At 38.7% G+C, this 13071-nt stretch overlaps 1 protein-coding gene across 3 annotated transcripts in view; it reads right to left on the reverse strand.

Annotated features, from left to right (window-relative positions):
* KDM1A (lysine demethylase 1A) overlaps nt 1-13071 on the reverse strand; it is a 56526-nt gene that overhangs the window by 43154 nt on the left and 301 nt on the right. For all 3 annotated transcript variants that reach the window (XM_029946600.1, XM_029946602.1, XM_029946601.1), the window contains exons 1-2: nt 12808-13071; nt 4528-4693 (exon numbers count right to left, since the gene is read on the reverse strand). The exon at nt 12808-13071 is cut by the window's right edge. In XM_029946600.1, coding sequence (XP_029802460.1) covers nt 4528-4693; nt 12808-13071 — 430 coding nt within the window. The remainder of the gene's footprint in view (nt 1-4527; nt 4694-12807) is intronic.

The raw sequence follows: 13071 nt of genomic DNA on the forward strand, positions 1-13071 counted from the left end.
ATCAGAAAGAAAGGCCTGGGGTAAGCCACATGAAAACAGTTTCGGCATGATAAAATTATTCACCTAACATAACTAGCCATGCCACCAAACCCAGGACTTTTACTGACTATCTCAGTATGACTGTCTCACACAGCACCCAAGAACAAAGAACTATGAAAATATAAGGACCATTATATAAATATTAGGACCACCGTTTATCTTTTTTCTTTCAAAGTAATAAGGATATCCATCTTCAGCTCTTCTCTGATCAAATTCTATTATACTAAATTCTAAAGGACAGTCCAAAAGATTCTGGCTTTTAGATTTTTGCTATACTGAATAAGCAATTCATAAAATAGTTGGTCAATCTTTTGTCATAAATATTTTCATTTTAACAGTATTTGTTATCAAACTTCACTGGATTTTAAACTTTTCTAACCCATACACACATATTTTATATAATTCAGTATTTTTACTAATTCATGTTGTGTCTCCTTTCATGTGATTTTGTGAAATATTCTTTCAACCGACAGTAGGACTATTACATGAACAGGGCCCCAAAATTATGAAAACCACATTTTTTTGGTCATACCAATCTCTCACATCAGTGATTTCTGTAATCTGTTTAGCAGCCTACATCTCATTCAAACACACACCTCTCTCACATCCAAAATTACCATGCTAGACAGGAGACGGCAGGTGCTTTCTTTTGTTTACATTCTTGTAAGAGTTATATGTTCTTAAAAGAATATAAACAAGGAGGTAAAGTGAATCTTCCTGCAGTCATTCAATAAAATAGATTATAATACAGAGTTGTCATCAACCACCTAACCATATTTAACAAAATGAACCAATAATCTGATGTAAGCCTTTGAGCTTCATTACTGTATTAGCATATCAATGAGGCTGGAAAACTGGTCCACAGACACATGCACATGCTTTTACATATATGTATTTTTAAACATACATCTGATATCTCTAATGAGAAATTCATTACCTTGAAATCATGAGAAAGGCATCTTAATAGGCATTTCAAATTTCATTTTATTGTTTTAAAGCAAGCTTCCATAAAAGTGTTAAGCTTTACACAACTAAGGTACTTCTAACTCAAAATGAAACATATCTTCCCAAACCAGAGTTCCTAAACAGCTATCCAACACATAATTTAAATTCAGAAACCACTAGTAAGATTTTTCTGAAAAATTTTAACTGCTGAAAGGCAGTGGAGGTTCGAGGGAAAAAGTCATGTTTCTGTATGAAAATTAAAAAGCTAAGTGCTAACAAATCGGTTAATATAGTAAAATGTCTTTGAGCAATAATCAAATATACACAGGGTAACAACTGAGCTAAGAAAGGAAAAAACAATTGACTAACAGAAGGCTACTTTAACAGGAATATTGAGACCAGTAAAGACCAATCAAGATTTTTATTTTATAGATGCTCCACTATTATTTGACACTACTAATAACCCCACAATTCCAAGGACTTTTCAGGTTCAGTCAGCGTGACTTTATAAAAATCTTTATCTTGATAGATGAGGTATTAGGAAACCAAATAAACCCATCATTTGTTAAAACAAATACATTCAGAAATATATAATAAATGTAAAATTACATGGAAACATTTAGGAAAACTTTAAATATAAGCAGCAATACTTAGTATGAAAAATACATTATTTACTCATGTGACTACCACAGGACTATAAGCCACATTCAGTTATCAAAAGCAGATAAATATAAAGATAATTTTTACGACACAACAGAGAACTTCTTCCCAATTACATAAATCCAAACAGATTAAAAAAAAAAACCCAAACATTTCCATAAAAATTCAACTTTGATAGTAAGATTTTTTTCTACTGACCAAAATTCACTAAACTTGGTTATCAAAACAACCAAAATCATCTCTCCAAGCCAGTCTCTTTACCTCTTTAGTTCATTCTAATAGAGCACATCAGATTGCTTTTTCCCCAAAAAATGTATTTTGGTACAACACCTCTCACTCAAAATACAAAATATCTCAGTGCTACCCTGACCAGATCCTCTCAGTGTTTAAAAGACGAGTTCAAATTTCTTAGCCTTGTAATGAAGGCCTCCCTTATGGCTTCCTCTCAGAATTCTCCTAAAGAAATCTTCTCCAGTAATATTTCTGGATTTCACAATGTCTTGTGCTAACAAAATATTTTATTCTTAAGATTAACATTGTGGTAAGCAAAGCAAAATTTTCTAAACAAACTTAAAAGCTGGTAAAAATGTATTCAAACAGAGTAAGTTAATTTCTCATCTAAAATGACCGAGATGAAAAGATTTGGTAAAAAACAAGACTCACATCTTTCCTCAAAGACTTTAAGATAACCCATATGACAATGGTTCTGCTCATATTTTGGATGAAAACTCAAGTGAAAGAGCTAGTTCTGATGAGACAGGAGATCTGGAAGCCCTGGACAGTTTCTAAATACTTATGATTCACTATTAGGGTTCCATCTAATTCTAAATTACACAGGCCAGTAAGTTGCCACTACTTTACTGGGGAAAATACTTCCCTAATTCACCCTGGAAATCCTTTCTTAAATTTCAAGTTGTTTTAAAGAAAAAATAATTTTATTTTCATAGTCACAAATAATATATTCACGCTGTGATCAATCCATCTCTGAGCACTGAAGATATTCTAAACTTAAGAAACTAACATTCCCTCCAAATACTAAGATAATTTATTTAAACTAAACCACTGGATAAAATTAACCAGAACATAATATCATAAACACAGTTTCCCAAATCCTATATCGATTTAATAAGATTATTTACTTCTTGTGGCAACAATGCCTGACATTTACAGAAAACCAAAATAAAACACCTTTTTCATGAAAAGAAAACACCAATACCAGGTTTAAAATGTTCAGAGGACAAAGAAAGTACGTATCAATCTGGTACCTACTTAAGTCAGTTGTTTCCTGGAGACAATGACAACCACACACAAAAGAGGGTGAGGCAGCATCGAAAATACATCTGTTGAATACTTACAGCCTCTGAACCAAGAAATCAGCAGCCTCTTGAGCTATGAGAGATATGAAAAGACATATCCCCCAGTACCTCACGTGCAAGTCTACAGCAAAGGGCGAGAATCAAAGAATACGGAAGAAAAGGTTGGAGGCAACGATAAAAAGAAAGGAAGAGAGCTAAATATAAAAGACTAGAAAGGAAAAAAACCAACAAAAAGAGAGAAGGTGTTCTGAGGTATAGGGAAGGCTGCATTTACCTCAGGGACCCTAGTCCTAGAGGTAATATATCACTCCCAATAGTTGCTCAAGAGGTCATTTTAAGAAAGTTTTAGGAAGGCCATTCTTAGAAAACCCCTGATTCCTGAGATAAATTGAATCCAGAATCTAATCATCTTGTTCTAAATATTCTCAAACCATGTTTTTCTTATAATTCTTGTAAATTACAAATTTTAATTATTGAGAGTTTTGGCCAGAATCTGTCTGGTAAATTCTAAATCTAAATTTAATTTAACAGCTGACTTGTAATTTCCTCAAGTGATACCTCAGTAATAATCCTTTTATTTTAAATAACATCTAGTGATTTGCATAACATAGAAGAGAAAAAAAAAGACTAAAACAAAAGATAAAACCTCTCAAATGTGTCTGTTTCTGGGTATCTATGCAAGGTATAGCAGATGGGATCTGAAACATTCTATTTTTAAAAGAATTGAAGAGGTAAATGGGCCTGGAGCTACAGAAATATAAAATGTATTTTAAGAAGAACTTAGTAAAAATTCAAAGTCCAGAAGAGTTAATGAAAGAGTTAAGGACACAAGATACAAAAATCTCCAAATCAGAAGGGTGTCCCTACTTGGTCTGGGTATCCTCAGGGGATGTTAAAGAGAATGCCTTAGAGATATTTGAAGCTCTGAAACTAATACTATGGTCTCCAGTCATCTTTCCACTGTCACAGGAAGACTGTGTGAATTTAGAATTTCTTCATAGCCATTCCTTCTACCTTCTTTGATTGGAGGGCTCAATACTAAACAATAATAGGCACTTAGGCCTTTTCTTTTTGACCTCATGATGTATGTTTACATTTGTTCACTAGGAAATTCTCAAAATTGATCTCCACTCTGAAGGTTCTAATCAGAAAGTATCTAACCATGTGATAAATGTGTAATTTAACCAGAATAATTTCTGAACCCTTCTATCTACAATTCTAAATCAGAGATAAATCTAAGGGGCTTGGTTCTTTGGATTTGGCTTTCTGTATGTTTTCTCTGTTTATTTCTCCAACTTTCCAAGTGCCATATACTGCCACTAGCCTTCCATCCCCCATCCTCTACTTTCCTTCCATGTATGTAGAGACACACACAAAGAATATCACTACTACTATATATGTACGTATGCATGTACGCATATATTTATACATATACACACACACTACAGACACACATGGCCAATATCAGAATATAAACCAAAGAAAGACATAAATAATACTTTAGAATAGGAATTAACTCATTCTTATTTTCAGGACAAAACAAAACTGATTGGTTACTATTACTCACCAGAAGGTTCTTCAGGCTCACTTTCATTTTCTTCCTCAGGTGGGGCTTGAGGAGGTGGTGGGGGAAGCTTCTTTTCCTTCTCGGCTTTAGCATTTCTCTCTTCTTCTGAATAATATTCATCTTCTGAGAGGTTGGCCAAGCTTTCATCCATCTCTCTGTATTCTACCTATATGGAGATTATACCAGGGAAAGCTAAATACAGTGAACATCTAAAACCAGGGACTCAATTTGGAACCATCAGTGAATGTGAATTGCTTTTTAACTTCAAATTTTAATGGAAATAAGCAAATAACAAGGAATAAGCTAGATCATCTTGGGGCACCTAGCTGGCTCAGTGGGGAAGAGCATGGGACTCAATCTTGGGGTCATGAATTCAAGCCCCACACTAGGTGTAGAGATTAAATAAAACAAACCCCTAAAATCTCTGATGAAACAATCTCATGTCAGTTCAGATTTACCCCAAATCTATCACAACAAAAGACTAAAATAACCCTGAAATAAAAATATAGTCAACTAAAATAACAAATCTAATGTCAAGCCTGTACTTTTTTTTTTATTCCATGGTAAAACAGCAAAATTCCAGAAACCAAATGGAGAAAAATGGCAGGCAATAAAAACTGCAAGTGGCAACAGTCAAAAGGAAACTTTGAAAAGGTACATTGGCTTAAAAAATAACTGATCTCATGGTCCATTTGTGATCAAGCCTCGCCTCAGGCTCTGCACTGACACCATGGAGCCTGCTTGGGATTCTCTCTCTCCTTTCCTCTCTCTGCTCCTCTCCCTTCCCTGAAAACAAACATACACTAAAAAAAAAAAAAAACAAACAAAACAACAACTGTTGACCTTAAAGAGTTGAACGATGAAAGCAAAAAAATCCTTAATACAACAAATTAAGAAGTGAAATGGAAATGGAGACTACAGGTCATACTACTAATTCACACTCTGGGTGTAAAGGAGAGAACCAGGTAGTGAGTAGAAAGAGGAAGCCTTATTAGGGGTAAAGCAACTTAGGACAGGGAAGACTACATAATGGACTTGTTTGCCAAAACGTATAATACAGTATTACAAATAGTCACCAGCCTTAGAACACCAGCAAAATGTCACTATGACTCCCACCCTAAAAAACATTCCAGGAAGCCACAGAAACAACAACTCTCTTTTCAGATTCAATTAAATGATAAAAAGAATAAAATAAAGGAGAAAACAACTATGTCTCCCTGCCCTTAATAAGCTGAAATTGCAGATGCAAACTAATAGTTCTTACCAGGAAGATCATCTCATAGAGAGGCTTTACAATAAAACCTCCAGAAGTCTAGACACTCAACTTCATTCTACTTAACTGAGATAAAATGTATGAACAAACTTTAGGACAACGGGCAAAAAAGCAGCAAGGGAAAAGTTTCAAAGAGTGAGAGGGTTCAGAAAATCTATATTTAGCGTATGCACTAGTATCCTTTTTGTTTTAGCCTTCAATAGTGCTTGATGCCTCCCTACCTCCAAAGATTCAGCCCTTTAATCCTCTGTTCATCAATCTCATCCATTTAATCAACAATTACTTAACAAGTGCCTACCATGGAACTGGGCAATGTGCAAATTATTCATCCTTTCTACTGCAGTAGTATTGTTCTTTCTAAAGGATGGTCCACAAGACACTATAACCTTTGAAGGAAAAAGGAATCCATGATAAGTTTGGGAAGCACTGCATTCTTTATAGGGCCCCTCTAGGAGAACCACAATGCACATTAAAGTTACTGAGAAGCTTTGCAGCAAAAACAATCTTTTAACACTGTTCAATCCAATGTTTTGATGAAGTAGTAGCTACTAAAAAAGAATAGAGTTCTTAGTTTTCAGGGGGGAAAAAGAGATTAGTAAAATACCTAGGAGTAGGAGCAAAAATATCTAAAGGTAGCATTTAAAAGCAACAATGTCAAGAAAAACATCTGTGTTCCATAGAACCCTAAAATTCTTCAGGATTTCATTTAAATGCACACTTATACGTCAATCTTTTGGAGACCAACAACACTTGACCTTGTACTGCGTAGGTAAATTTTGGGTAGACCTAAGAATGAAATTTCTTCTGCAATCTGTTCAACCAAGCCAGTGTCCTGAAATGGCAAGGCAAGCTGAAAAAGCAACCTTTTCCACTACTTATCAAGCACTGGATCTTATCCAGCACTGGGTTTTCACAATACTTCATAAACAAAATACAGAAAGAAAATTGGATTCTGAGACTTAAATAAGACTACAACTAAAAAGTTTAACTTCCTTTCTCAAATTTGGCGCTATAAATTTAAAAAAGCCTCATTTTCTGAAAGCCTGACAACTAAAATAAAGGTTATAAATTTAAACTTAATATAAAACAGGCAAATAGTACTTTTCTTTGGAATTTTGCATAAAATTTTATTTTGTAAAAAGGGGGGCACACCTGGCTGGTTCCGTTGGAGGAGCATGTGACTCTTGATCTTTGGGTTATGAACCCCACAATGGGTGTAGAGATTACTTTAAAAAATAAAATGTAAAAAAAAAGGTGTCTCTAATGGGGTGTCAGCATGGCTCAGATGGTTGAGCAACTGACTCTTGATTTCAGCTAAGGTCACAATCTTGAGGTTGGTGAGTTTGAGCTCCGCAATGACAGGCAAAGCCTGCTTGGGATTTTCTCTCTCTCTGCCTCTCCCCCACTTGCTTTCTTTTCTCTTTACTTTCTCTCTCCCTCTCTCAAGATAAATAAAAACAAAACTATTCCCCTAAGCAAAGGAAGAGACACTCTGAAAACAAAGGACTGGGAACCTTTCATCCTTAAGTAAAATCCTCAAAGACTCTGGAGGTTCTACAACTACTTAGAACCAAGGACATAAAGACATCCAATAGGCATACAGAAGTGAGTAGGGTAATTACTCTTACTTTTACACAGATGACTCAAATTTACATCTCTAGTCTCTCCCTTCTCTTCCTCACCCTTACTACAATGATTCATTCACTTCCCAATCACCTTAGAGCTCCAACCTTTTTGTTTTCATCTTTGTTCCTTTTAATTCATTAGGGCACAACTGCCAGACTGATTTTCCATATCTGTACGTAATATTTTCAGATTGATTAAAAGATGAATGCCAAAATTTTCAAACCAGCTATAAACTTCCTGGGTCTAACTATCCGAACTTACACCTTTAGTCATTTTCTAATACACCAGTCAAAAAGTCCTCAATGTTGTTATACTGATCCCTAAATTTCCTAAAAGCTTTTCCTGTTAATCCAATGCCTAAATTCAAGGCACCCCTCTCCACAAATTATTTCCTAACAAATATATAAATATATCTTTTCTCTGAACTGTCCTAGCACTTAAGGTCTGCACTTCATAATCTAGTGTAGTACTAATACAATTTTCTGTGATCACGGCATGTTTTGTATCTGCGCTTCCACAATGGCAGCACTAGCCACACGTGGCTATTGAGCACTTACCATGTGGCAATTTAAGTTTAAATCAAAAGCAAAAACTCAGTTTCCTCAGTTGTACTAGTCACACGGACTAGTGGCTACCATACTGAACAGCACAGATCTGTTACAGGTCAAGTTATCAGATATCAGAGAGCTTACTGTATATAAGTTTGGCTTAATTACTATCCGCCTCATCTCGCTTCTGTAACAACGCCCACCTGCTAGATAGGTAACTTAGGTTGCAAAACTCTCCCTCACCCCTTTTACTAAGACCTGGTCAAAGACAAGGTCAACAGGTGAAAGTCACCTAGTCAAGCCCCCCCCCCATCTTAGGTGTCTAACTAGGATTGGTCATTTTAAAGGGACAAAGAACTTTAAAATGATAGGTTCCCGCCAAAACTAACGTCTGTGTATTATAATGTAATTGGCTACCAAGGAATGCTGAGAATGTAATTGGTTAGCTAAATAATGACGTATTCTGTCTATTTAACTTACTGCTGCCTTTGTTCAGGACCATTCTCTGCACTTTTCTCCTTAAGATCAGGGGATCAGGTTTGGCCCCGCCATATGCCTCGCTTCTATTCGGCGTTTGGAGGTCTTTTCAACATCACTCTTCAACAATCTAGTGTTTGACTCTCTATAACCTAACATGACTCTACACCCAAACATTACTGATCCCTCCAATTTACCTTGCTCCTAGAAAAACCTCATTTCCAATACATTTGCCCATTGTTTCCAACATTCAATTGTCCACTCTGGACTTCCCTGCTGCTTCTCAAACCACACTGCATAAAATGCCAAGTGTTTTTCACTTCCTTTCTCCAGTAGTAATAATTAATTACTGGGCACCTTATGATAAGCCAGACACTGCAGTAAGTGTTTTGTTTACATTACATTATATCAAAACCTAAAAACCTTGGGGCTCCTGGGTGGCTCAGTCAGTTGAGTATCCGACTTTGGCTCAGATCATGATCTCACAGATCATGGGTTAGAGCCCCGAATCCGGCTCTGTGCTGACAGCTCAAGAGCCTGGAGCCTGCTTCAGATTTGTTTCTCCTTCTCTCTTTACCCCTCCTCCCCTCATGCTCGGTCTCTAAAATAAACATTTAAAAAAAAGCAAATAAATAAAATAAATGAATAAAAAATTAAAAAATAAATAAATAAACTTAAAAACTGTACAAGGTGGAGTTTATTTTCCTGAGGAAAATGAATCATTGCAATAAAAAATTAATTCCAAAAAGTCTGTCCTTTTCAGAATACTTTTCTAAATTCTGCACTTTTTCAAGGCCCAGCTGAATGCCACCATTCTTGAAGCATTCCCCAACTTAACAATTCCAACCCTTAAATATTTTGCCATTATGTTAGGATACACACTCAGGGGTGAATTTATTCTGAAACTTACAAAACTTAAACTTCAGGGACCCTCAAATGCATGGATCTTTTCCAACATCCTGGACCTGGTGTTACTTACATAATTGTATGTGTGTGTGTGTGTATATACACGTACATATATATACAATATATATATATTACATCTGTATCTGTGTACCCTGTATCTATAACTACAGATACAGATACACCCCTACATATACCTCAGGACTCTTGAATTAAGGCCCATCCACTACAATGGACTCAGCTTGCTTTTTCTTCCTTCAATAGACACTCTATCCCTTGAGGTCTGTTTTCTCTGGCTCCCAAGACTGGCTAGGAATAGGTCAGTTTCCCCAGTTTCTTCCTTCTTAGTTGCTCCCCCAAACAAGTGACCCACTTGTATTTTGAGAGTTTCATGGCTAATCATGCTAGAAAAAAACAGTATAACGGGAATTAAAAAAAAAACAGGATAATTACAAAGAAGAAATCTACATACTTAGGACAACCCAATCAGAGTATCAGCTGCCTTTTTTGGGCAGAAACTGATAAACTGATCCTAAAATTCATATGGAAATGCAAGGGTCACAGAATATCCAAAGCAATCTTGAAAAAAAGGAACAAAGTTGAAAAACCAAACTTCCTGATTTCAAAACTTATTACACAAAGTTACAGTGATCAAGACAGTGTGATACTGACATAAGAACAAAAATACTGATCAGGAGGGCAGAACTGAGAGTCCAGAAATAAACCCGTATATTTAGGGCTAACCAACAAGGTGTCAACCATTCAAAGTAGGGGAGAACAGACTTCAATGTGCTGGGACAAGTGGATATCCACATGGACAGGAATGAAGCTGAACTCCCTACTTCATACCACACACAAAAATTAAGGACAAAATGATCATAGATCCAAATCCAAGAGCTAAAACTTTAAGACTCTTAGGAGAAAACATGGAAGTAAATCTTCATGACATTGGATTAGGCAATGGTTTCTTGGATTTAACACCAGGAGCAAAGGGTGCCTGGGTGGCTCGATCAGTTAAGCATTCAACTCTTGATTTCAGCTCAGGTCATGATCTCATGGTTCATGGATTCGAGCCCTGTGCTGGGCTACACACTGACCACAAGGAGCCTGCTTGAGATTCTCTCTCCCCCAACTCTTCCTGGCCCTCCCCAGCACATGCTCTATAATAAATGAATAAACTTAAAAACAAAACACCAGAAGCAGAAGGGGCAAAAAGAAAAAGAGATAAATCGGACACTAAAAAAACTTTTTGTAATCACCATATACACAGAACTCTAATTATTCAGCAATAAAGACAACCCAATTTTAAAGTGAGCCAAGGATCTGAACATTTCTTCAAAGACATACAACAAAAAAAAAAATGGCCAATAAGCACAAGAAAAGATGTTCAACATCATCAGTCATTAGTGATATCAAAACTATAATGAGACACCACTTCACATCCACTAGGACGGCTATAATAAACAGACAATATCAAGACAAGGATATGGGAAAACTGGAACCTTCATATACTGCTGATGGAAATGTAAAATGGTATAGCTGATGTGGGAAAGTGTTTGGCAGTTCCTCAAAGAGTGAAACACTGAGATACCATATGATCCAGCAATTCCACTCCAACTATACCCAAGAGAGCTGACACACTCGGTTGTTCGCACACACAAAACACTGTACATAAATGTTCACAGCAGCAGTACGCATTATAACCGAAAAGTGGAAACCCAAATGTCCACCAAAAGGATGAATGGATAAACAAAATGTGGTATAGCCACACAATGGAGCAGTCAAGTACCAAATGGAATTAATAACATGGATGAACCTTGAAAACATACTGAAGCCGGACACAAAAGACCACATATTCTATGATTTCATTTATATAAAATGTCCAGAATAGGCAAATCCATACAGACAGAGAGTAGACTGGTGGTTGCTAGGGGTAGTGGAGAATGAAGAATGACTGCCTGTGGTACAAGGGGCTTTTGGGGGTGATGAAAATATCCTAAAATTAAAACTGACTGCAGTGGTGGCTGCAGAACTTTGCGAATATAAGCTGAAAAACCATTCAATTGTACAACTTAAAAATGGTAAATTTTATATGTGAATTATCTCAATCAGCTGTTTTTAAGAAATATTTTATCACATGCTTTCTGGACATACCTTCCATTGAAATAGTAAAATAAAAACGCTTGGGCTTCTGCCCTCTAGCTCATTTCTGAGAGTTGGGAGTCCCCAGTCTGTGTGTTTTCTAAGTCATGCTTTGGTTAAAGCACCCCAAAAGCCTTTCCTCCTTTTAGCACAGGGATTTATTTTTGGAGACAGAGTGGGCAGCTGAACCTGAGGGCTCAGTCTGGGTAACACCCATCTCAAGAAGCTCCTCATACACACTGACCTGGCATATCCGTTTAAAAATTACAGACAGGAGGAAACTTGTTATATGCATAATTTATATAAATTGCACGGTTTTAAATATTTATTCCAAAACTATACATCTTCAGAAAAAACCTCAATCTAAAAACTCTGTGTCCTAGTCCTGCCTTAGTGCCCTGCAGTTGGGTGTTCCATGTGGTCCTTTGTCTGAGGCTGAGGCCACCTTGTCACAACCTAAACGCAGATTCCAGTTCTACCACTTACTTAGTTGTGAGACTTTGGCCAAGTTGCTTCAACTGCATGCCTCAGCTTACTCATTTCCTAACGTGGGGCTAACAAAACCCGCCCACTAGTGCTGAGCAAAAATAAACTCTAAGCGACGCTCTGAACACAGCAGCTGGCACCCAGGGATGTGAAGCAGCCGCTGCCTGTATATACTGTTCCCTGACCAGTCTTTTTCTGCCCAGACAGTTGCCCCTTGACTAACTGATATTAGCCCTCTCATCAGCTTCCTCATCGGTAAAAACCTACGTCAAAAGATCGTTGAGAGACTAAAAGAAGAAAACGAGCGCACAGCAAGGCTTAAAAAAAAAAAAAGTTCATTTCTTTGCGGTCCCCACAGCCAAGGCCATCTCGGTAGCACTGCCCTCCAGCCCCCAACGCGCGCCCAGCTGGAAGTCCCGAAACCCGGCCCAAGGGCCTCCCGTCGCAGCTGCGGGCAAACCGGCGATGCCCGTCTCCAACCGCGCCGGCCGGGACCCCACGCCAGAGAGCCATGTTTCCCAGGCTGGAGGACGCAAAGGCGCACCCATGCAAGGAGTAAAGCCCCCTCCCCAGCAATCCCCTTTTCCCAACACGGCCGGGTCCCGGCACAAAGCCCGCTTTCAACACCGGCAAAGCCCTTCCCTTCCCTCACCCCACCCACCCCGCGGAGGCGAGGCGCGGCGGAGACCCGACGGGCTAGGGGAGGTCTGGGTGGGCGTGCGGCTCGATCCCCCAAGACAAGGGACGGCGGGGGGGGGGGGGTCACTGCCTCGGGGAAGCCAAGCCCCGGGGGCCTGCGGCGTGCGGGCGGGGGTCGCGCCTCACCTTCGCTCGCTTGCGCCGGCTGGTCCGCCGCCCCTCCGGAGTCTCCGCGATTCCCGTTTCCATGGGGGTCGCAGATCCAGGCACGACGGTAGGCCCGGCTTGAGGCCCGGCGGAACCCGGTGGCTCGGCCAGGCCCCCGGGCGGGGAGGCCCGCGGAGGCTCTTTCTTGCGGGGAGTGCGCTCCCCCGCCACTCCCGGCCCGGCCTCGGCAGGGCCCGACAGGCCCGCGGGCGGCGCGGCCACCTCAGAGCCGTTCTCTGCGCC

This window comes from Suricata suricatta, chromosome 8 (genome assembly GCF_006229205.1).
Source record: "Suricata suricatta isolate VVHF042 chromosome 8, meerkat_22Aug2017_6uvM2_HiC, whole genome shotgun sequence".
NCBI classification, from domain to species: Eukaryota; Metazoa; Chordata; class Mammalia; order Carnivora; family Herpestidae; genus Suricata; species Suricata suricatta.